A 25,049-nucleotide genomic window follows, 5' to 3' on the forward strand; every position below is an offset into this window, starting at 1 on the left:
ATTTTCAGATTTTTCTGTTCTTTACCCACAAATGTGAAGAAACATTTTAGCACCACTTGACAATAACCATAGTACAGTACAGTATATATCACTTTTGCCTTTTTGCCACAAGGTGGAGCACAAAAAAAAAAAAAAAAAAACCAGGCAGGTTTGAGACAATAGCCTGAACTGGTCATCATTGCACAATTAAAAAGCTTTGATTATTGTACCACAGCAGAAATTTCACCGAAAAAATAAATAAATAAAGGTTTACAAAAGCCGCAGTTATCACACCATTTCAAATTAATGCTAAACTGGTGATCTACAATAAATGATGAAGAGGTAGATGTGTTTCCAAGCATCTTTTCAGGATGTGGTGAGTACAGCAGTGAGCACTGACATATCTGAGCTCCAAAAGCGATGAGGCTGGCCAGTAGGACAATAAGATGCAGAGTGAGCTGTTCTTTGATGCTGATTGGGTCAAATACGGAGTACTGACTGAGTATAACAAAGCAAAATTAACACCACACTGAAAGTACTATCTTTGATGAAAAAAAAATTATGGTTCACATGAAATTAGAGTACATTTACATTGACTTTCTTTTGCTGGTATTCTATTTTTGATTTTTTTCAATGCATAAAGAACTAGTAAAAAATTACCACTTAGATGAGAATGTATGACTTATCAGCAGACATGCTCATCTTGTAAGGGAGATAAGGACTGAGTGCAACACCTGTTAGTTGAAACATCACTAGCTCCAGGTCTCAGAGACGAGCTAGAGCCATGCTGTTGCTGTGTATTCTAAAAACAGAAAGTAACTGTTTAACCAAGTTTTGATGCATTCCATTTATACTAATACTAACTTTCTACAGCAATGTAATACCTGACAGGTAGATATTTTGAAGAAGCCTGCAGTTGAAGTTGAACAATGAAACACAATATAGTCTGTTCTTAAGGCATATTCCATCTTCCATACCAGATAATATAATGTAATGTAATATTTTATGACATCTGAAAGAGAAAGGCTTTGTAATCTCAGGCTAGAATGTTTTCACTGAGACACAAGAATTAATTTTGTCTGTCTGTTTGATGCAAACAAAACACCTGTGCTATAGAACATTGTAAAAAAAAAAAAAAAATTTTTAAAAATTGTTTTACCTACAAGAAAATGTTTTATTATAGCCCTCTATATTACGTGTATCTCATGTGTGTATACAATATGTGTATTTCAGGTGAACCATTGACAACATATTTCCAATGTCAAACACCAAGATGCACACACATACACACACACACACACACACACACACAGAGACACATGTTGGTGCGGCTATCCTTATGAGGACTCTCCTTAGACATAATGATTTTTGTACTGTACGAACGATAGATTCTATCCCCTAACCCTAACCCTACCCCTAAACCTAACCCTCACAAAAAAACTTTCTGCATTTTTACATTTTCAAAAGTTTAGTATGTTTTCTAAGATATCTGAATTATGGGGACACTACAAATGTCCTCATAAACCCCATTTATAGCATAATACCCTTGTAATTACCAATTTGTACCCTAAATAAAGTCCTCGTAAACCACCCAAACCCACCCACATACACGCACACTGTCATTTATTTGGTTATCTAAATGGGGACACACCATAGACTTCTATTGTTTTTATATAGAGCTGGTTATTCACTAAAAACTAACCCTAAAAGAAAACCTTTTATTGATTGAAAATTTCAAAAACATTATTAAAGGTACACTCAGTATTTTTTTCAACATTATAAAAGTTTTAGTTCTAAAGAAACTTATGTATAAAATCATGACAGCTCACATGATGAAGACATATCAGTAACCCTATAAAAGCTGTTTTATTCTACATGGAGAGGGTCCCCTCATGGGGGCTGCCATGTTATGATCACATGACCAGCGGAATACTACTCGCTTAATGCGGACTGTTATTTTATGAACATGCGCTACATGGACAGCGTTTACTGTTGCACACCATCTCCATGTTTACATCGAAGTCTCCCGCTGAACACGTATACACGCCGTTGATGGGGGAGAACAGGGTGGCGGACAGGGTTGGGAGGGTTACTTTTGAAATGTATTCCACTACAGATTACAGAATACATGCTGTAAAATTTAATTTGTAATGTATTCCATTAGATTACTCAAGGTCAGTAACGTATTCTAAATACTTTGGATTATTTCTTCAGCACTGGTAGATTTTTTTCACTTGTTTTGATTATAAAAACTCTGCCAGTACAGTAAGACAAAATAAACATGTTAAAAATACATTCTCTAAAAAACCTAAATATCTTATGCAGTGTTGTTTCTAAAACAAGATAAATCAAATTGATCTTGTTTTAAGGATTTTTAGATATTTTTACAGGAAAACACAAAAAAAATTATTATCAAGAATATGATTTTTGGGGCCTGGGTAGCTCAGTAGTAAAATACGCTGGCTACCACCCCTGGAGTTCACTAGTTCACTAGTTCAAATACCAGGGCATGCTGAGTGACTCCAGCCAGGCTTCCTAAGCAGCCAAATTGGCCCGGTTGCTAGGGAGGGTAGAGTCACATGGGGTAACCTCCTCGTGGTCGCTATAATGTGGTTCGTTCTCAGTGGGGCACGTGGCGAGTTGAGCGTGGATGCCGCAGTGGATGGCGTGAAGCCTCCATAAGCGCTATGTCTCCGTGGCGACGTGCTCAACAAGCCATGTGATAAAATGCGCAAGTTGACGGTCTCAGAAGCGGAGGCAACTGGGATTCGTCCTCCGCCACCTGGATTGAGGCGAATCACTACGTGACCACGAGGACTTAAAAGCTCATTGGGAATTGGGCATTCCAAATTAGAGAGAAAAAAAAAAAAAGAATATGATTTTTGCCCTAATATCAAAGGTCTTACTAGAAAAAAAGAAATTATGATCCAACGTAAATTTTCTTGATAAAAAAAAATATGATTGTGCCTGGTAACGTGTATGTAAAATGGCTAGAAATCGCATTTTAGCTTAGCGTAAAGCTGACAATTTCACAAGGTTTATTTCTATTTCTTCTGCTCCAAACTTACTTCAAACTTACTTCTCTGTCTGCTCGTATGAATGTAACACATCATAAGAAAGTGTTTCACTGCTGTTCAAATGCACTTTGGATCGCATCATTTATATGTATACATTTTTCCATCTGAAAGGACTAAATATTAAATGACACAAATGACAATAAAATGCAAATTAATCTCTTCAGTAATCAAAATACTTTTTGAATATAACTGTATTCCCTTTACATGTATTCCATTACATGTATTCCGTTACTCCCCAACACTGGTGGTGGACACCGACAAGTGTGGCCCCACCAGGAGTTGGGGGCCCCTGGGCTTCAGCTCATGTAAACTCATGAATTAATTTGCCCTTGTCTTTAACTGAATGTGCTTGAATTATGCTGCATCCAAGCTGTTAGTTGTCAGTGTAAGTCCAAGATGACTGCCATTTTTACCAGCACAACAAAAATTACTGAGTGCACCTTTAAAATATAATTTGTACAAAAAAGGACATCCTATATGTCCACAAAGGGGAAAAAAATCTTGATTTAGCTAACTTCAAACTATAGTTAAGTATGCACTGGTACACTCTCTCTCTCTCTCTCTCTCTCTCTCTCTCTATCTATCTATCTCTTTTACACACACACATGCACACACACGTACACACTCACAGACACATACACTATTGCAACCTTTTGTTTTCAACATAAATTTTAAAAATATTTCAGCTCTGTAGGTCCATACCTGGTAGCCATAGTTACTCATTCACTTGCATTGTGAGGACCTACAAAGCTGAAATATTTTTCTAAAAATCTTCGTTTATGTTCTGCTGAAGAAAGAAAGTCATACACATGGAATGAGGGTGAGTAAATGATGAGAGATTTTTCATTTTTTGGTGAACTATCCCTTTAATTCAGAAGTCAGCTTTATACCCAAACCCCTTAAAACTTAACCAATCAGTAGTGTGTAAACATGATAGGAAGCTGTTGTGTGTGACAGGAGCACACATGTTGGCGTATTAGATGGAAACAATGTCCAGCGACGAACATTGGCTGCATAAAAGTCATAGGGATTCAAACGAGTGCAGTGGCAGGATATCATATCAATTAGCCAAATTTAGAATAGTCGTACAAATCCTGACGATTTCGCCGTGAGAGTGTATTTCACAACCTTGTGTTAAAATTTGAGAGTTCTAAGACCAAAACACTCATTATTAGTGCATTGTTATTGTTGTTTTGTTTGTTTGTTTGTTTGTTTGTTTTTTGATAACACAAAAAGTGTTAGAATAATTCTTTCCTTCATATATATTCTGTAAAGGCTATAGGCCTATTATTATAATGATATTATTATAATGAAACTGATAACTGACAAAATCTGTATCTAGAGTGTCTGAAGGGTCTACATGTTAATTATATTACTGTGAAATGTAATGACGGATTGAGATTGAAATATGAATGGGACGAAAATGCTCCACTAATATAAAGAGAGTCTGTAGTTAAATCTGTGCTTGTCAAGTTGTGCAATTGCTGTTGTGGGCGCATGTCTGCTCTCCCCTTCCTCTTTCTTTCAGAATGTGTGACGTGAAGGCAGTTACCCCATAGATGCACATAGAGGTCTGAGAGACAGGCAGAGCCCGCATATCACACGCGCACTTCTGCAAAACAAGACAATCTGAGAAGAGAGTTTTCTCAGTGTGGAGGACGCTTCTCTCGTCACGCTTATTAAAACATTGCCATCACTGAGCACCATGAATCTATTCATTCTGGCGGCTCTTTTTTCTATGGTTTTGGCCGAAATATCACCTCGGCTGAAATTCACCGTATTGGGTAAGAATACTTTTTTTAATGTTACAGTTATAGCCCAACATGCGGATTCTTGGACAGTTCTGGAATGTCTCCTTCCTAAAACGCCCTTTATCCTGATGCTATGTCTACCCTTAAAGAAACAGATATATCTTCTTATTTTCTCCTTGAAAAGCGTGTTAAGCATTTTTTTATTGCGTGTTATATCAGAGAAAATATCAAATCATATTTCAATGTTACTAAATGGAAGAAGGCCTAGATTCATTGCTTAACATTGCTGATTTGAAAAACGACTGAGACTCATATTCACGTCATGACTACATCATGACGTGTAGCTTGTGTGATATTAACAATGATGAATGGTATTCGTTTGTTGCCATGGTTACTGCTAGATAAAGCATATAAATAAGCCTATATATTACCACAGTACATGCAGAGCGTTAATTACTGACGTGTTCTGACTTCACAATCCGTATTAAACAACATTGCATAAAAGTGCTGCGTAGTGCTGGTATATGTCCAGCACTACGTCTTTATTAAATATAACCGAAGGTTTAAATAATGGGATGGGATGATTTTTGACCGTGTAGCCATAGTAACATTCCTTTAACATATGTTAAGGTCCGTTCAGACCGAGCGCGTTCTTGCGTTAAAACAACATGACGCAGCGCAACGAATAGCCTATAACAGAATGCAGCAGGTGTCTCGAGACGCGCTTTTAAAAGCTGACGTTCTCTTTTGCCTGGCACGGCGTCTATACGCGGCGTTCATGCGCGAGACGCTTAAGCAACAGTAAGACGCGGCGCAACGGTCAAAGACGTAGAAAAACAATTGAAAAACACCGCAGGCGGACAAAAAACAAGTTCGGTGTGAACGGCCCCTTAGTTGTGTGAGGATTGGTAAAATGTGATTAGTTACAATGTTGGAACGTAGGAGTAAACATTTCATCTTTGCTAAACTGGTGAAGGCATTGCATGTCATGGCTATTTTGAAAATAAGCTTTTTAAAAAGCACGTTCATGAATAGGTCTGTGCTGCATGTGGGTTTGTTGTAAGAAAAACACAAAGCGCATTCTGCTGAGCTGCAGTGCAGGTGCACGAGCTAACGCAAATGACGGCACTGCTGCAGTAACTGAGGCATTTCCAAAACACAAGGCAGAACATGGTCCCGGAAAACGCACACTCTTGCAAAGGCAAAACGGGCCATGGAAAATTCCACGAAAATTAACAGTATTGTTTATTCCAAGCATGTCCGCAGGCTTCGCAATAGATACAGCCAACGGGGGTCACGAAATTAACGACAGACCGAAATGCTCGTTTGAAAACCTCTACATGCTAAACAGTTACCCCCTTAGTGGTACGTGTTATTACAACCATTCACAGCTACAGATAGACGAAACACAACGTTTGACTAAGTGAGAGGTGCATTTGTGATTTGGCTTAAATCTCCCTGACTCCTAAAGAGTCTGCTGGTCATGACCGCCCACTTCAGCACCATGGATAACGACGTTTCCCGAATCCCCAATTCAGCGCACGTCTTCCCTGAAATCACGAAGGATGCGGCGGGGCAGACAAATAATCTGATGAGCTAAAGAACACGGTGTAACGAAGAACGTCAACCCTATTTGCAAATAGAAAACGGATCAGATTGGTTTGAAAGCTTTTTCAGATCGACCTTATCGAAGCCCCCTCTCCAAATGGGGGCAGTGGTGGGGTTGGGCTGGGTTACTGATCAGAAGGTCGGGGGTTCAAGCCCCAGCACTGCCAAGATGCCACTGTTGGGCCCTTGAGCAAGGCCCTTGACCGTATCTGCTCCAGGGGCGCTGTATCATGGCTGACCCTACGCTCTGACCCCAGCTTAGCTGAGATATGTGGAAAAAAAATAATTTCACTGTATATGTGCAAATGTATATGTGTGATAAATAAATACAATTATTAATTAATTAAATTAAATCGCCCAATTAGACCGACACAAACACCTGTTGCAACGTCATAGCCTGCTGTAGTTAAAGAATAGCTCATCTCGAAGCATGTTTACAGGCTACAGTTCGGCGTGAATCATTTCAAATTCATACAAAAGTACCTTTGACAACATTTGACAATTTTGGGAAAAGATCAGTAAAGGACTAATGCGCACAAATGTGACTTAAGCCCAAAGTATAGCCTTCTTCGATTTTGCGTCTACAGTCGAACGCGAGCCTGTCAAAGGCTGTTTCTCATTTGGAAGGATGCGTCCTCCGGAGGTCGCATTTCTCGGCCGCATACGTCATCGAGGCTGTCTCGTTTCAGAAAAGCGAGTAGGACACTTTGAATGTGACCTTCTTTCACGGGAATTCGGAGGATGCATGAGGTGTATCCTTTGTGGGCACTCACAACCCACAATTCTTTGCTTCAACGGAAATGTCTAAAAATAATAATAATGCCAATTTGCCCGTAAATATGATGTTCAAACACAAGTAATGTTAATTCCCAAGTTGAAGTACCTCAGTAGATGAGTGCAGAGTATATAATTTGTATAATTATATTAATATATAATTAAAATAAAGTATTAGATTAAAAGCACACATGTAAAATCTATTTTCTTTTCTCTTTACATCTTTATAACTCTCCTAAAATGTACCTCATACATTCCCTTCTAAAGGGACTTTGTTCCCTTCTCACTCAAAGCGCTGGCGCTTGTTAAAGAGTGGCGTGCTCTCATAGCAACCATGTTACGTTCTGTTTCCGTTTGTCCTAGGAAGGCCGTCTCGTTTAAACGAGATTTGTTGAGAGGACGCTCGGTATACTGCAGCCTTCAAAGGACGCGTCCTAGCACGCAGCCTTCGAAAGGAGACACAGCCAAAGTATACTCAGTTTGACGGTGCGCAGTCGCATGCGCAGTACGACACGCCGGACAACTTCTCTTCAGGAGTTTAGTCCCATAAGAACGTCTTTATATTCCTTCAGACTCGAGTTATACAAATGCAGGTATCTCCTGACCTCCTCACACACGCGCTCCTTACGTGTATATCTGCTGTTGTTTTTACCTTTGTCTCCTGTTATTTACCGGCGAGTAGGTCTTCTAGCGTTTCTTCGTGACAGTAACGGCTCAAATGTGAGTATTGCCACCTTGTGGCTCCACTAATTCGTGCAAATAATTACAATACAGGCGCATGCGCATTCTACGTCTTCAAATACCTGCTGCATGCCTTTGGTGCTCGAGCACTCTACTGATGACGAGACTTGCGTCACTCAATCGACAGCATTTGTGGCATAATGTTGATTACCACAAATATTAATTTAAACTCTTTCCTCCTTTAAAAAATAAATAAATAAATAAATAAAAAAGCAAAAATCGAGGAAAATGAAAGTGAATGTGGCCAATTTCTGGAGGGTTTAAACAGAAATGTGAAGCTTATAATTTTATAAAGCACGTACATTAATTCTTCTGATAAAACTTGTGTATTATTTGAGTTGTAAAGTTGTTTAAATTGCAATTTTTAGAGTTAATTTAGGGTTTAGGGGTTTATTGACATTACATCATCACGGTAACAAAGTTGTAAGCTATAACTTTACAAAGCAAAGGTTAGAAAGTGATCTTATAACAATAAAATAATTTGACATGCATATCCTTTATGTCTTGTAGTGCCTCACTGGAATCCAGAGTTGTACTTCTTTTAAAGAAAAGGAGGGACGAGTCAAAATAAATTTTTGTGGTAATCAATATTACAAATGCTGTCGATTGAGCTCAACTTGTATTGAACCTGGAATATTCCTTTAAATTAAAAAACGCGTCTTGAGATACCTGCGTTTGTGGCACTGCGTCTAGTTTTCTTTGGCGCAAGGACGTGTCAGTGTGAAAGGCCCCTTGGGGATTTCAGGTATTTTACCATTTAGTAGATGCACATTATACATTTTCACAATATGCAAACATGTGCATTTAAGGCATGCCAAAAACATTTTTTATACACTGCATTTTATGTTTGTTTGTTTTTTTGTTTGTTTTTTTAGAATCACCTCGGTTTCACTTCATGAAACCAGAGAACTACACAACGATGTACCACCAACAGGGAACTGATGTCCTATATGTGGGGGGCCTGGGGGTCATCTATAAGCTTACCTTCAGTGATAAAGGAGTGCATGACATGCAGGTATGGGGGTCTGACACCATAACCCAGAACCAAGCTTGTACACTACCACTGCTCTAAATCCTGACCTAGATAGCTGGTATTCTCCATGTAATACAAAACTGTACTATTATTTATGGAACACAACAATAACTTAAAATGGAAACTTAAAAAACGTAAAGTTTTTTATAACTTAAAAAAATTATTACTTATGATTACATAAAAGCCTAATTTCTCACCAAGGAGAGATAATTACAGTACAGTCTCTCTTTCCTCATTTTACTAGCCATGACATTTGATTCCCTACTTTCATTAGGAAATTATATATATAGTCTAGAATCAGAGGTGGAAAGTAATGAATTACAACTACTCTTGTTACAGTACTTGAGTAAATTTTTCAAATGATTCTACTTTTGTTAACTAGAAATAAATAATAGTGCTTGAGTTGATTAAAAATGAAGTATTCAACTTTGCTACAGTTATTTTTCACCACAATTACAAAGTACAAAAAAATACATAATATTTCTGAATTTTTGGGAAAAAGAAAGTTATAAGCGCTAAATCTGTTTATAAACTAAAACGGCTGTGTGCAGCATGACGGAAACCTGTAGGGCACAGCATCATGAGCACAGCAGCTTGCATAAACTGCCGCTGGTGTCCTCTCTTCTCTAGCTTCTCCAAGACTTTCTGCCCTGTCACAATACAAGAACTGTAATACTGTGATTTTCTGCATATTTCATTTTATTCTGGAAATGAGCTGTTCATTCCGTTATGAGGGAACCGTCTGAACGTGTTTAACCACTGATCAAACTTCACTTGTTTTTAAGGTAGGCAATGTTTTAACTGTCAAATATTAACAAAATGTAGTTTGACATAAATGTGGGGATATCTTGTTTACTTGCTACTACATGTCTAAAACAAACTTTTAAATACCTTAGAAAGATACAATGCCAATAGTGTCGGAAATTAATGGGGACTCGGGGGAAAAATGACACCGAAATTAACAAAAATATGCCCGAAATTCAAAATATGGAGGCAAAGGGGGCCTGGATAGCTCAGCGAGTATTGATGCTGACTACCACCCCTGGAGTCACGAGTTCAAATCCAGGGTGTGCTGAGTGACTCCAGCCAGGTCTCCTAAGCAGCCAAATTGGCCCGGTTGCTAGGGAGGGTAGAGTCACATGGGATAACCTCCTCGAGGTTGCTACAGCGTGGTTCGCTCTCTGTGGGGTGCGTGGTAAGTTTTGCATGGATGCCACGGTGGATGGCGTGAAGCCTCCACACGTGCTATATCTCCGCGGTAACACGCTCAACAAGCCACGCGCTAAGATGCGTGGATTGTCGGTCTCATATATCTCATATATACTATAATGTATATAATATAATTTTCATAAGTAACTTGTAACGTAATTACTTGAAAGGTTTTTTTTGCAAACTACTTATTTACTCTTACTTGAGTCATAATATTTCTCAGTACTTCTACTTGTACTCAAGTGAATTATTTCTTCAGTAGCAGTGCTTTTACTTAAGTAAAAAAAATCTGTACTCTTTCCACCATTGTCTAGAATATAGCTCTGAGGATATTAGTACATTTCATACATCCACTGATGAACATTTTCTAAGAAAGTATTCTAATAATGGAGTATATACAGTATGTAAAAGGCTATGACTAGTAATGCTGATGTGCACACAGATCCCTGTGCTGATGGATGAGAATGCAAAACAGACCTGTGTCTCTAAATCAGCAGCACGGAAGGTAAGAGAGACTATCAAATCAGTTCTAGTATTTCCACTTCAATAATAATAATAATAATAATAATTTCTATTTTAATCTACAGTATATAATATATATCATAGTTCCCCAAGTTTTACAGTGTAAAAAACATCTGTTGAAAGATGTCAGGAGGCAGATGCTGTAGCTTCTAACAAAGCTTTGTGATTCAGTTTACTCTCAAATCTGACAGTGTTAAAGAAATGACAACTGAAATGAGTCCAGTCACCCATTTCTTATAAACCTTCTATGTAAATTACATTTTAATAACATTATAATAAATATTGAAGTCTGAAATTCAAATGTTTATGAGCATGAGTTTATGACCATACTCTACTCATTAGGGTAGCTGGAGCCTAGCTGGATCCACTGGCCTGGTTCAAATTCTACAGAAATAGTCATCCATGATGAGCAGTTCATCACTCAGACTTGACTGAATGAGGCTGTTTTTTTTTAAGGTTAATGGCACAGACAAAAGAGCTCCTTTAAAAGATAAAATAAAGATGGGGCTTTTGCTAAGTCATTTATGTAGAAAAAAAAAAGAAAAAAAAATATATAGAGAGAGAGAGAGAGAGAGAGAGAGAGAGAGAGAGAGAGAGAGAGACAGAGAGAAAAAGGCCATTGTGCCCACAAAAGGATTATATGCTGTCATGAGTGATTGTATTTTCTGTTATTTATGATATATAATTTATATGTTAGATTTGCTGTATATCAAACCATACTTAAGCTTCCCATAAATTCCTATTGTGTGGTTTCACCTTTCTATAGCATGAGTGTGATAATTTCATCACTGTAATTGAAAGAGTTGGCGACTCCTTCGTGGTGTGTGGGACAAGAGCAGGTGCTCCTAAATGTTGGCTCCTGGTAAGATGCCTTTTCGCTAATTATCTATATATATTTCAGATGTGTAAGCAAACCCACAGGTGTTCTTAAAATTAGAATGTGTCTTTCTAGTCCAAAATTACAGAAACAACAGCACTTAATGGTGAAGTGTGTAACCAAAAGGAATTGCAAAAACTATTTTCAAATAGATTTTCCCAAAAAATCCCACCTTAGGTTGAAGTTGAAGTATTTCAACAAACGTAACAAATTAACAAAACTTCAGCTTTAAAACACTAGAATTATCTGTGTGCACACCCCACATTTGGTATTTATTTATGCATTACTAACTGAGAGCTAAAAGCAGAAATTTAATGTTCCTTTAAAGAATTAGTTCACCCAAAAATGAAAATTCTCTCATCATTTTGCTCACCCTCATGCCATCCCAGATGTGTATGGCTTTGTCTCTTCTGCTAAACACAAATTAATATTTTTTAGAAAAAAATCTCAGCTCCGTTGGTCCATTCAATGCAAGTGAATGGTGATAAGATCTTTGAAGCTCAAAAATCATATAAAGGCAGCATAAAAGTAATCCATAAAGCTCCAGCTGTTAAATTCATATCTTGAGAGGCGATATGATAGTTGCGGGTGAGAAAAAGATCAATATTTAAGTCCTTTTTTACTATAAATTTACCTCCTAAGGTCTCTCTTTTAAGTTCTTTTTTTTGTTTTTGTTGATTAGCATTCTTTGTACATATCGTCACCTACTGAGCAGGGAGGAGAATTTATAGTAAGAAAGGACTTATATATTGCTCTGTTTTTCATACACATCTGTCATATATCTTCTGCAGACATGGATTTAACAACTGGAGTCTTATGGATTGCACATACACATCTGGGATGACATGAGGGTGAGGAAATGATTAAATAATTTTTATTTTTGGGTGAACTATTCCTTTAATTTCAAAAAGCATTGTCAGTAACAAATTTATAAAATGTTAGTTATTGCAGTTGTAATCTATTTCAAGCACTTAAGCTGAGATGGTAAGCTTAACATTTTCTTTCAATTAAGAGAGAAAGTGAAAGACAATCAGAACTCAGAGCTCAGCATTCAGACAATATACTGTATGTACCTGTTACTGCATTATCATACAAATTTTCATGACCTTGTGTGGTGTCACTCTCACCCTCTTTGCAGTGGGTATGATTTACAACAGACACATTAAACAGTTTCCTGCACCACTGTGCTGGGATTAGAACCAGACAGAACTGAAAGCAATAGCATAAAAAGAACTTTTGACTTCCTGAAATGAGGGACACACATTTAACTGATTAATAATAACACCGTGTAACAAACTTTTATTTTATTTATTTTTTGTTCCTGGGTAGTAAGTGTTATTTCCAAATTGCTTAAGCCTCGAAAGTATAGAAAATGGCTATTATTCCCCACAAACTTTGCTTTTGTGACCAGGACAGTGATATTTTGAAATTTACCTATTTCCAATGTGAAAACGGGCGAATTTGTGTCTTTTCGTTCACATAAAGTAAAAAACAACAACATATGAATCCAAATTAACATGTATTTATGTCCATAATGGTAATAAGTACCTGTCTCTTCCCCTGGCTCACTCGGTGCACCTCAAAGAGAATTACAACAGACTCAAGACCTTGCTGGACGCCTTGAAGTATGATGAGTATGGCTTGGAGGTCATAGGAGACTTCAAAATGGTGGCATTCCTGATGGGTCTCCCTGCTATCTTTGCCTTTGGGACAGCAGGGACACCCTGGTACACTACCACAGGTTGGACTGCCCACAGTGGACCGAATTCTCTGTGGGGAGGAACAACGTCAAGTGGGAGCCACTGGTGGACCCCTGGAAGGTGATGATGTCACCACTGCACATCAAATTGGGCCTTATGAAACAATTTGTCAGAGCTCTAGATAAGGAGTCGGCAGCCTTCAAGAACCTTCAAGACTTCTTCCCTAAGCTGTCTGAGGCAAAAGTCAAAGCCGGTGTCTTCGTCGGACCACAGATAAAGAAGGATTTTAGATTCATATGTTGTTTTTTTCCTGACTTTATGTGAACGAAAAGACACAAATTCGCCCGTTTTCTCATTGGAAATAGGTATATTTCAAAATATCACTGTCCTGGTCACAGTAGCAAAGTTTGTGGGGAATAATAGCCATTTTCTATACTTTTGAGGCATAAGCAATAAGGAAATAACACTTACTACCCAGGAACAAAAATGGTGTTACATAGTGTAATATGGAAAAGTGCTACATTCCATGCTACATTTTAATTTTTCTAACCGTTTCAGCGCTTCCTGATAATTTCCTCTTCTTGCTAGAAAGTGATCTGATTTTCAAGCTGCTATGTGTGTTGTTTTCTTATAAAAAAGCCTAAAAATGACTGATTAATCACATCATCTCTCTTACCCAGGTGAATGACAGTGTACTGACAGACATGCAGCAGGAAACATCAGCGTCTGAGATCTTGGCACCTTTCCCCTCTCAGCGCTCCTTCAGTCTGTCAGCAGGTAAAGGGAGAGGAATTGAGGGAGAGAAAATGAAGATGTACAGAGGAAGATTTTCTATTCACATTTTACATGTTTTTCCCCATTGCAATGGGCATTTGTTTCATAAAGGGATAGTTCACCCAAAAATAAAAATTATCTCATCATTTACTCACCCTCATGCCTTTCCAGATGTGTATGACTTTCTTTCTTCTGCTGAACACAAACAAAGATTTTTAGAAGAATATTTCAGCTCTGTAGGTCCTTACAATGTAAGTGAATTGTGACCAAAATTTTGAAGCTTCAAAAGCACTTAAAGGCAGCATAAAGGTTATCCATATGACTCCAGTGATTAAATCCATGTCTACAGTAGCGATATACAGTAAGTTTGGATGAGAAACATATCAGTAATTAAGCCCTTACTATCAATCTCCACTTTCAATTTTTTTTTCTTTTGTTTTTGTTGATCCACCTTCTTTGTGCATATCGCAACCTACTAGGCAGTGAGGAGAATTTATAAAAAAACAGATTCAATTATTGATCTGTTTCTCACCCACACCTATAATATCACTTCTGAAGAAATGGATTTAACCACTGTAGTTGTACGGATTACTTCTGTGCTGCCTTTATCTGCATTTTGGAGCTTCAAAGTTTTAGTCACCATTCACTTGCATTGTTTGGACCAACAGATTAGAGATATTCTTCAAAAATGTATTTGTGTTCTGCTGAAGAAAGAAAGTCATACACATCTGGGATGGTATATTGTCTTTCATTTTGGGGTTAAGTGCAACAGACGAAAAATATAACATTTAGTTGTATTCTCACCTGGCTTAAACAGACTCTCTCAGAAATCAGAGAATGATTTGTTACACACAAATCTATAGACAAGCAATAGATATGATGAGCAATGACTTACAAGGACTGAATATATGATGAGGTGTGCATCAGAGGAAATAAAATATGAACCCTGTAGTATATCAAAAAGAGAGATCTCACCCTCCTCTTTAATCCTTTAAATGTCAAAGATAAAAGTTTAGTATTTTATTTGCCATGTGTGGTTAGCAGAGCTGAAAGGTTAACAGTGCTCCTGAAAGAACTTTGTGTCTTAACAATCTCTCCATAAGTCAGATGAGTAAAGTAGAAGGAGCATTAGCATGTACAGACAATCAGTGTTGTCTGTTAAGAGAGACAGGGTTTAAATCTTCTAAATGCATGTCATTGCTTTGTGTGTGTGTTTACTGCCCTCTTTTTAGAGTCTATCAAAATGTCATGCAAACAATGGTTGAAATTCATTTTGATCAGAGTTTGTAAGAAACTTAAAGGGAGACTTTGATGGAAGGAATTTTAAAGGTCAGCAAGTTACACAGGTTTGGCTAATAGATACACTTTTCTCTCTCTGCCCCCCTCTTTTAGATGGAAATCTGTACTCTGCTCTGTCAGCGGTTGCAGGGCAGACTGGCTCTATCCATCGCACCTACGGCTCCAAAAAGCTGTTAAAGTCAGAGAGTAAATGGTTACAGAGTGAGTAGGCCGAGTTGTTCTCCATGCTGCACTAGCAGTTTTACGAACTCTTGTAGGATTTGCAGGAGCCAAGGGCTCCAAGCATGTTCTGTCAGCTCACTCTATTCTAGTTCACTGACTTATTTGTTTGTTTTTGAAAATAATCTGGAACTGGCTAAAAGTAACAACTTCTATAAATGATTTGCCAAATAAATTAAATCTTAAAGCTGCTGCATGTAATTTCTGTGCCACAAGTTGCACCAAACAAAATAATAACTTTTTTCCAAATACCTGTCTTCCATTGTTCATGTACCACCCCAAACTCATGCCAGTGGCTGAGTCAATGTTGCTGTGTTGGGCCGTTCACATAAACAGATGAATATGGGAAGTGCTACAGAACCACAGTGTTTACATTCTTCTGGGAAATCAATCTACAAATATCTTACTTGCAGTTGTTCTATGCACTAAGCATTACGCTGGGAGAGGAGTATTTTAATATTTTATAAAATCACACATATAAGCTTTAAGGTTCAAAATAGTGGCTTTTAAATCCAACACAAATCAAAGTTTTAGTCCATGAAATCAAGAAATGTGCTCTCGCCCTCTCTCTCACTCATCTCAGATCCTCAGTTTGCAGGAGCTGCTGTGATTCCACACAGTGAGAAACTCAAAGATGAGATCTATTTCTTCTTTAGTGAGGTCAACAATTCAGCAAGTTTCGATGAAGAGCCATACAGGGCTCGGATAGGACGTGTCTGCATGGTAACAAGCTGCTGCTTTAACCATTACTGGTTCATACAAACTGCCATGAGGACTCAAGATTTCTGATAACCTTGTGTGTGTGTCTTCGACTCAGGTTGATGAGGGAGGGCTTTCGAATTTGTTGCCAAACTCCTGGACTACATTCCTGAAGGCACGTGTGATGTGTGGGAAAGCTGGAACTCCTGTTCAGTACAACAACATCAAGCAGACGTTCGTTCTGACTTCTGACCATCTCCGCATTGGGGTGATGTACGGCCTCTTCTCCAATGCCTGGTAAGTGGAAGTGAAGTCAGAGACAGTGTTGGCAAGCATTCATCATCAGGCTGTTGGATAATACCTCTATCTGGCATTGGTACACTAAACACATAGTACCCCAAAAAATCCATCCCTGCCGATTTTTTAACTCAAACGTTGATGTCAACATTGTCAGTTCCTCAACAAAAACATAATTTCAAGGAAATTGTGCTGTGTGTAGTGTTGTGTAGTGTATTTAAATATGTTTTCCATGTTTATTTTTTTTATTTTTTATTACAGGAACACAACTGTCGTGTGTGCATACTCTATTGAGGACATTGACAACTCCTTTTCTACATCTAAACTGAGGGGCTACAACTCACCATTGGCTTCACCACGTCCTGGAACGGTAGAACACTAACACTCTAAAACAGGGGTTTTCAAACTGGGGTCCACGGACCCTCAGTGGGCCGCAAGTGGGTGTTAAGGGGTCTGCAGAATATTTCAGAGAAAAATAAAATAATGTTTTTTTTTGTTTTTTTTTAAGAAAAAAAAATTTAATATTCCTTTTCAACAACTGGTCAGAAATCAAGAAATTAGTTATGAGAATGATTACATCTAAAAGATGCTTCTCCTACATTCACCTTCTGTGAATGTAACCTTGGCCAGGAGGAGTTGATGTCATCAGACGGTGTCCAACGTTCACTGGGTGTTTCGACCCTAAACCGTAACACCCTCCCATTGGTGGGTCGGCAGTGCTGGCCAAATCACTGCCCATCTCCTCCTCCTGGCTTCCAGCTTGGCTTCTCTCTCCTGTTCCATAGCCAGCAAGAGGCTCTTTCTGTTGCCTCCCCCATCCTGTGAACTGCTGTCTTCCTCTCCTTTCCTATCATTCCTATGGCTGTGAACATTCTCCAAACTGACTGGGCAGGGAATCCTCTACAGCCAACCTCGACTGGGAACAGCCACACCTGACATCCTTTCTCCCAACAGTCTTGCAAAATATCCTGGTATTTGGCGCTCTTTCTTTCAAAGGCTTGGTCACACCCTTCTTCCCACAGGACTGTAAGTTCGATCAGGATGATCTTCTTCACCTCCTCAGACCACAGGACCACATCTGACCTTAGGTTTGTCTGGATGACCTGGGGGAACTGAATCTTCCTCCCAGGTCAAACTTCATATCCCATGATTGGGCCTTTTGTAGTAGGTTGTTTGTTGTTCTTACTGTGGATGATGGCTTTTCTCCCTCCCTCACAAACTTAATCGATGGTGTTGGTTTCCTGTGTGTTTGGTGGTTCTTGCGTCTCTCCTGCTCCAGGGTGTTAGCAAGCGTCATGAGCACCTTATCATGGCGCCATCTGTATCTTCCCTGGGTGAGTGCTGTTTTACACCCTGACAAGATGTGCACCAAGGTGCCCCTCTCCCCACAATGCTTGCATAGTGGGTCCTCTCTCATACCCCACTTGTGCAAATTTGTTGGAGTTGGGAACGTGTCATACACCGATTGCAGCAGGAAGGAGATGCAGAAAGGCTCCAGTTTCCATAGATCCGCCCATGTGATCTTCCTCTTGGGAAGGTCCCATTTGGTCCAGGCTCCCTGGGATGCTAGCTCCACAGCCCTTGATCTTCATCCTTCCTCCTCCAGGTACTTTACTTCCTCCTGGATCATGGCTCTTCTCTCCTTGGTATCCGTCTTCCCCCATTGTTGGAAATGGGAAGTTCCAAGGCCCTGTCTCCCTCTGCATGGCATTCCAATGATGTCACATAGCTTCAGCATACTTTCAGCTTGTGTGACAGAGGTGTCAGCTGCCCACTTGTGTCCTGATCTTGTAGTAATGCCTGCATGTCTGACTTGTTCATCCTGGGAGTCTCTGTATGTTATTACCACTCTACACTTTGCCACCTTGAATTCCTCCACCATGGATGACAGAGGAAGTTGGAGCTGTCCTAATCTTATGTATCTTACAATTATTTTATTCTATTAACAGACAATGTTTAACAGTAAAAAAAGACCAAATCTGCATAAAGTTATGAAAAAAATATTTATTATTTCTATGTTTTCATCAGTCTTTTCTTGCTATGCACATACTTTCAAGAATTGTCTGTACTTGTGATGCATCTTGAAAGGGAGATTCTCCTCACCGTGTTTGCCTTTAGCGTCATCAGTGGGGGTTTTTAGGCAATACGCTCTGTAATGCTGCTTTGGAACAATATTTATTGAGAAGTAAATATTTTCCTGATAATATTTTAATATCTTCATTTTGCTTTAGTACATTATGACAATATAAATACCAATTGTTTAATTTTGGAAACATAATACTTACTACTTTTCTCAAACAGAATAAATGGGACTTTAAACATTAAAATATGTATATAGCTGCCTTTATATTTTGGGAAGGGGTTCCCTTGCAAGGGGATCTTCATATTTGGGGAACCTTGGCATCAAAAAGTTTGAAAATCCATTGTAACACATTCAATGGAAATGAGGAGGCGAGAACCAGCTTAACAGTATAAATGATAGTTTAATGATAAACTTAACCAAAAAGACAAACACACACACAGGTGTCGGACAGCTGTCCGTAACTCTCTCTCTGTTGCACCGCCGTCTCTGGTCGGTCTTATTCTTCTCGGGCTTCATCAGCCTAATTAGGGGCCTGGTGTGTGGAATCACGACCCGTCCCTGCCCTCCGCCCTGCCACACCCATGCTCTAAAACATTAACCAGAAAAGGCAAAATCAGGTACCAGCGTACAAAGGTACCAACAATCATACTGTTATTCACATTATGAATGTTAAACATTTGTTATATATATTTTTTTAGCTGTATTATATTAATATATTTAACATTGTAATATTCTGTTTTTTTTTTTTTTTTTTTTTTTTTGTGGTCTACTTTTACCCAGTGTGCTTTCAGGAATAACACAGCGGCTCATAACCAGAAGATTCTGAATGTGATCAAGGATCATCCTGAGATTGAGGACATGATCAGGCCTGTCGGGGAGGGACCTCTGGACTTGCCAGTACAAGACTATTTCACCTACATTGTGGCCGACACAGTCCTTGCTGTTAATGCTGAACACTACACCGTCATTTATCTGGGCACAGGTTCTGAGAATTGTTTTTAAAGCTAAAGAGTATTGAATTCTTTTTCAATACATTAATAATTATTTTCCAATAATATTTTCCTATGTCCCCCGTGCAGAGAGTGGTAAAGTCCTGAAGGTGCTCCATACCATAGAAGGAGTCTTTATCATTGCACAGTATTCCTTATTCCATGACAATAATCCCATCATCAACATGGCTATTGACTCCAAAAAGGTAGAGGCGCACTTTAAAGAAGCTAACTTGCATTAAAACAGGCCAGTTTTTGCCTGCTTTGAGTCACTACTTTTACTCTGCAGTGTCAGAACTATATCTCTGTATTCTTCTCTGTGGCAGGGTCATCTCTATGTTGGCACAGAGATAGAAGTGCAGCGCCTCCCTCTGGCTGACTGTGGTCATTATGGGGTCAGCTGCCGGGAATGCATCCTTTCTCGAGATCCATATTGTGCATGGGATGTGAACAAGAGAAAGTGTACTGCTATCCCAGCAGACTACAACTTTAGCACTGGGTACATACGCACTCACAATTATCCCAATACAATAATACCGAACATGCTTTCAATGAGGGCATTTGTTTTTCAGCCAAAGTAAACTAATTTTCATATTGTTCTTTTTTCCCTTTTTGAAAACAGGACCCTTATTCAGACCCTTGAACACTCCAATGCTTCAGTCTGTGGAGAAGTTATAGGTAGGTTGTACAAAAAAACTGAAACCCCTTTAACATGGCAACTTGTCTAATCTAATCAAGTTTTCAAACTGAGATCCAAGGACCCTATGTGGGCCACAAGGGAGTGCTGGTGGGTGTGCAAAAAAAATAAAACAAAAAACAAAATGGAAAAAAGTTAACATTTACCAGATTTGACATTTGAAATAATGAGATTAATCATGATTATTTTATTCTATTGGCTGCTGTAGTTTTTAACAAAGAAATAAAAACTGCATATAGTTATCTGCATTTAGTTTCATATATTATGAAAAAAAAAAAAAAGATAAGTGAAAAAACTCCTTGCAATGTACATACTTTCCAGAATAGAATTTTGTGTTGTACTGTATCTTTCTAGGGGGTTTCTCCTTAACTTGCTCACTGTGGGTTCTAAGGAATATATTTTAAGCTGTTTTTCTATTTATTCTGAAAAGCAGACAAATGCATTTTTATTCTTTAGTAAAAATAATTCTCTTCGGGTTTATATGTCTAACAGTACTCTAATAGTAGATTGGTTAAAGATACACTGTCAACTTAATACATAATGTAGTTAATCAGATATTTTCCAAATAATAATACTTTTAATTAACTTTGGCTGTAGTACAATGACAATATAAAAGCCTATTATATAATTTCAAAAACAACATGATGTCTGCATAATATCACACTTACTATTGTACTCAAACAGAATAAATGGGTCTTTTAGGGCCTTTATTGTAATATTTTAGATAAGGGGTCATCATCCTTCATCATATTTGGGGGTCCTTGGCATCAGAAAATGAACTGAAAGCATCAATGAAAGCACTGAAGAGGTTAAAAGATTTCCAAATAGTTTCAACTTCCTCTTCATTTCTGCTCACTGAAACCCAGTCCAGCATTCCTTCTAAATCTAGCTTTTATTACATTTCTAGCATTTCATTTCATGCTACATTTCATTGCCTCACAGTGATTTGGTCATGGTGAAGGTCTGGGAGTTGAGAGAAAGATTTGATCCAGGTAAAATTAACCATGGTTTTCTGTAGTAATATTGTAGTAACCATGTTTATTTGTTGTGTTTTTTTTTGTTTTTGTTTTTTTTGCAGAAACCATAGTTTTAATGCAATTAACAATGGTGTTACTACACTAAAATGGTGTTAGTAACCATGTTTAATTCTGTGGTTACTATGATTTTACTACAAAATGCCATGGTGATACTATGGTTACTGGAGTAAAACCATGGTTAATTTTTGTAAGGAAAGATTATGTTTAGGTTTAGAGGTAGGGTTTGGTGTATGTTGTCTATGGTACTCTAAATAAACACAATAAACAATAAACACACTGCTATTTAATTAGGAGTACAAATAGTATCTGCCACTTTTTGCACCAGGGTGCATATAGCATCTAACTGTATTTGCACTTAGTGCAAAGAAGATGAATTTTTAATAAAAGTATTTTACTAAAATGTTTACTCTCACCCTGGGGTACAGCTCCAAAGGCACGTAGCACCATCCCCAAAGAGGTGTTAGTGGATAAAGATGGACCAGTACTTCTACCATGCCCTGTGCATTCATACCATGCCACATACCGCTGGGAGAAAGACAACTGCATCAAGCTATATCCTTGCACCATTTCTGGCTCTTCCTGTGTGCTCGCACCAACCCCTGACCTGCCCCTGAAGGAGGGCGTGTTCCGCTGCATGGCGGAGGAGAGTGGGCTGAAACAGGAGGTGGTGTCCTATAAGCTGGTTTTTAACAGTGGGCCCCTCTCCCCCTCGCTAGCCTCCACTGTGGGATCAGCTCTGCTGCTGGCTGCTGTGGCACTCTGGCTCCTGTAGATCATCAACTAAATGCTGAGGGGTGAGATGGTAAAAAAGATGAGTGGAAGTTTTATGCTAAGGTCAGCAGAGCATGAGTACTAAGGCCTGTCCAACTAAACTGCAGGGGATCAGCTGATCTCTGTATAAACTCTATTTCTTGTTTCATATTTGGAGCAATCACACATTTATTCTTTTCTTTTTTTTTTTTTTAAAGGCAGAGAAAATGCCTGAAATAGTTTCATTTTGCAAAATGCTATCATACTAATCATACCAACACCAGTGTTATGTACTGTATACATGAACTTATCTAAGCAAAATATTTCATGCCATGCGCCTGAAAGCAAACATTTAGCTTTCAACTATACTGTATATTCAGTTATCTAATACATGGGATTTGTACTTCAAAATACATGCTTGCAGAATGTCAGGGTCATCCTACATCCTGAGCAACCATCAGACATTTAGTTAGTTTTTGTCAGTTTCATTTCATTTTTGAGGGTCTACTGTAGAAATGCTGAGTTACAGGTGCATATTTCTTTAAAACTGATGTATTGTTTAAACATGGATATGCTGTTTTAAATCCTTGTATTTTCCATTGTGTGCCATAAGGACAGTTCTAATGCCTTAAAACAAGGATGAGTCCCTTTAAGCTGTAAGGGCCCCATCCTAAGCACAACTTGCAAACTGAGCAAAACCTGCAGAATCTGCTGTTTTTTTTCCTGAGCATTAAGCATTCCGGCCTGACACTGAGTGTTGTTTCAGCATTATTTTAGGATAACTTCAGTTAAGCCTGTATAGCAAGTTTCAATTGTATGTCGAAAAACTGTTTTTTAGCCAAGTCTTTCTAGCAAGTCAGTCTACTGTCAGTCATCTTTGGAATGATCTCAGGAGGCTATTTCCAGTCATGACAGTGCAGCTCCTATCTACTTGAATGGAGAAAGACCAAAATCTCAAAAATGGTTGGTCAAGATTAAGATCAAAGAGCATATTTCAAATCAGCAATAAAAATCTGACAATACTGGAATCATAAATTGTGACTCTTTACCTCATATTACGCAAAAAAAAAAAAAAAAAAAAAATTCCGGCTTGTATAGCTAATGCGCATGTGCATTCTAGAGTTCACTAGAAGTCACTAGCAAGTTGAAACTCGAAATTTAGATTTCAAAACCGATTCCATATAAAAAATAAATAAGACATCACAGAAAGCAGACAGTTTATATTGAACCAACACAGATTCAACCGCTTTTGCTCAGCTGGTGAACAGGACAAAGAGAGAAATTAGAGAGTTTATCTTGCGTCACTGTGTTTAAAAAATGGGCATTCGTACATCCTTAATGCCTGTGCTTTTCGCACCATTCAGATTTTTCAAACTTTTACATTGCGTTCATATGAAATGAATTATTGGGCAAATAAGCTTAAATAGGTGTGATGTAGAGTTGCATTTTGTAATTGCAGTGAAAAGAGGCTTGTGATCAGTCTTAATTATAATGTTGATTTAATTGTAATGCTCTTAATATGCTGTACTTCACCATTGCTGCCTATTGGAATAGAGAGTATTCCTGATGGATTGAAATAGTCTTCAGCACTAGAGTGTTCAGAGTGTACATTTGTCATGACATTTGATTTGATTTCATCCTTACTTAAACATCAACCACCAATTAAATCTTATGTTGGCTAAAGGTACGGAAAGTGAGAAAAAAGAGAAATGAAATACATATAGTAATAGTAAATATGCTCTCAAGAATACTTTATAACTAGCACAGTTCTAATTGGCTGCACCCCTAACACCGCCCCACTCTCTACAACCCTTTCTCTCTCTCTCTCTCTCTCTCTCTCTCTCTCTCTCTCTCTCTCAGAGTAACTGACCCCAAATGCCAGTTCTATTTTTAACCTATTTTTAAACTTGTTTTTCACTGTATGAGCAGGAGACAACAGTTTTGTTTAACAATGTAATTAAATTAAATTATCACTAATCAGCAGAAAGTGCATTGTGTTTTTACACAATGTTGGTTAACTTTTATTATTTATTTGTAGTTGCTTGTTTTGTGTACTTCTGTTTCTTACTCTATTCCTCTTCATTTTAGACGTAATTTGACTACTCACAATCTTGAGCAGGAATATTTAAAAAAGGAACTGTCTTTGCTTATTCAACAGTTTAATTGTCTTATACCTCCTTTTAGATCTCTGGGTTTAAGTGTGTCATATACAAAAGCCATGTAAATAGTCCTTGGACTGAATGCAACATTGCTTTACACATCAATGCATTAGTTACGTATGCTAGCTTGTGCTAACCTTCTGTTTGCATGCTGAATGCCACAGCTCTGTGTACTTGTACCTCTGTCTCTTGGTCTATAATGTGCAATAGGCTACTGCACTAAAGTTGTAGTGCCAAACTGATGTTGTCTCATTTTTGTCAGAGAGCTTTTCTAACTTTTTTATTGTGCTTCTATGCCAAACGTTTAACTTTCTGTGACACATATTGCAGAATTCACACAGACACATGCACACACTCAAAATCACTTTCGGCAGTCTAAATGACACAGGGTTCTTCAATGCAACATTAAAATGTGTAGATCACACAAAGTAATAACAATGAAGACAACTTTTAAATCTTTCTTTTTTAATTTTGTTTCAAGGATAATTATGTCACTGTTAATTGCCTGTTATCTACTATGATGTGTGTTTTTTGCCCAAGACTTGTCCCATGTAAAGATGCTTGCCATGGTTGACTGCTCAAAGCATCTCGCAGTTGCATAGGCTTGCACTTAATGATTCATATTTATTAAATGGTTTCCAAGTCATAAATTCTTTTTAGGGGCCGAAAACCTTGTTATATACAGAAACATATACATTACTGTGCATTAAAATACACATTAAAAATACTCTTCCTGCATGTGTTTATTTCCTTCAGTGTGAAATAAAGTCATGAT

At 38.1% G+C, this 25,049-nt stretch overlaps 1 protein-coding gene across 3 annotated transcripts; it reads left to right on the forward strand.

Annotated features, from left to right (window-relative positions):
* The first annotated feature begins 4,628 nt into the window (after nucleotides 1-4,628).
* LOC127452574 (semaphorin-4D-like) lies at nucleotides 4,629-25,049 on the forward strand. Of its 3 annotated transcripts, XM_051718133.1 has the most exons (14): nucleotides 4,629-4,840; nucleotides 8,806-8,945; nucleotides 10,615-10,677; nucleotides 11,461-11,556; nucleotides 13,952-14,048; nucleotides 15,438-15,545; nucleotides 16,147-16,286; nucleotides 16,381-16,559; nucleotides 16,821-16,929; nucleotides 19,423-19,624; nucleotides 19,722-19,837; nucleotides 19,958-20,130; nucleotides 20,254-20,309; nucleotides 21,791-25,049. In XM_051718133.1, the coding sequence occupies exons 1-14, from the start codon at nucleotides 4,762-4,764 to the stop codon at nucleotides 22,135-22,137; spliced, it is 1,905 nt and encodes a 634-aa protein (XP_051574093.1). In that variant the 5' UTR covers nucleotides 4,629-4,761; the 3' UTR covers nucleotides 22,138-25,049. The 3 variants fall into 3 exon arrangements, with proteins under 3 accessions (XP_051574093.1, XP_051574094.1, XP_051574095.1); XM_051718134.1 differs by lacking the exons at nucleotides 4,629-4,840; nucleotides 8,806-8,945 and adding an exon at nucleotides 8,976-9,748; XM_051718135.1 differs by lacking the exons at nucleotides 4,629-4,840; nucleotides 8,806-8,945; nucleotides 10,615-10,677 and adding an exon at nucleotides 12,363-12,422 and having other exon boundaries at nucleotides 11,475-11,556.

The sequence above is a fragment of the Myxocyprinus asiaticus genome, chromosome 15 (assembly GCF_019703515.2).
Source record: "Myxocyprinus asiaticus isolate MX2 ecotype Aquarium Trade chromosome 15, UBuf_Myxa_2, whole genome shotgun sequence".
Taxonomy (NCBI): domain Eukaryota; kingdom Metazoa; phylum Chordata; class Actinopteri; order Cypriniformes; family Catostomidae; genus Myxocyprinus; species Myxocyprinus asiaticus.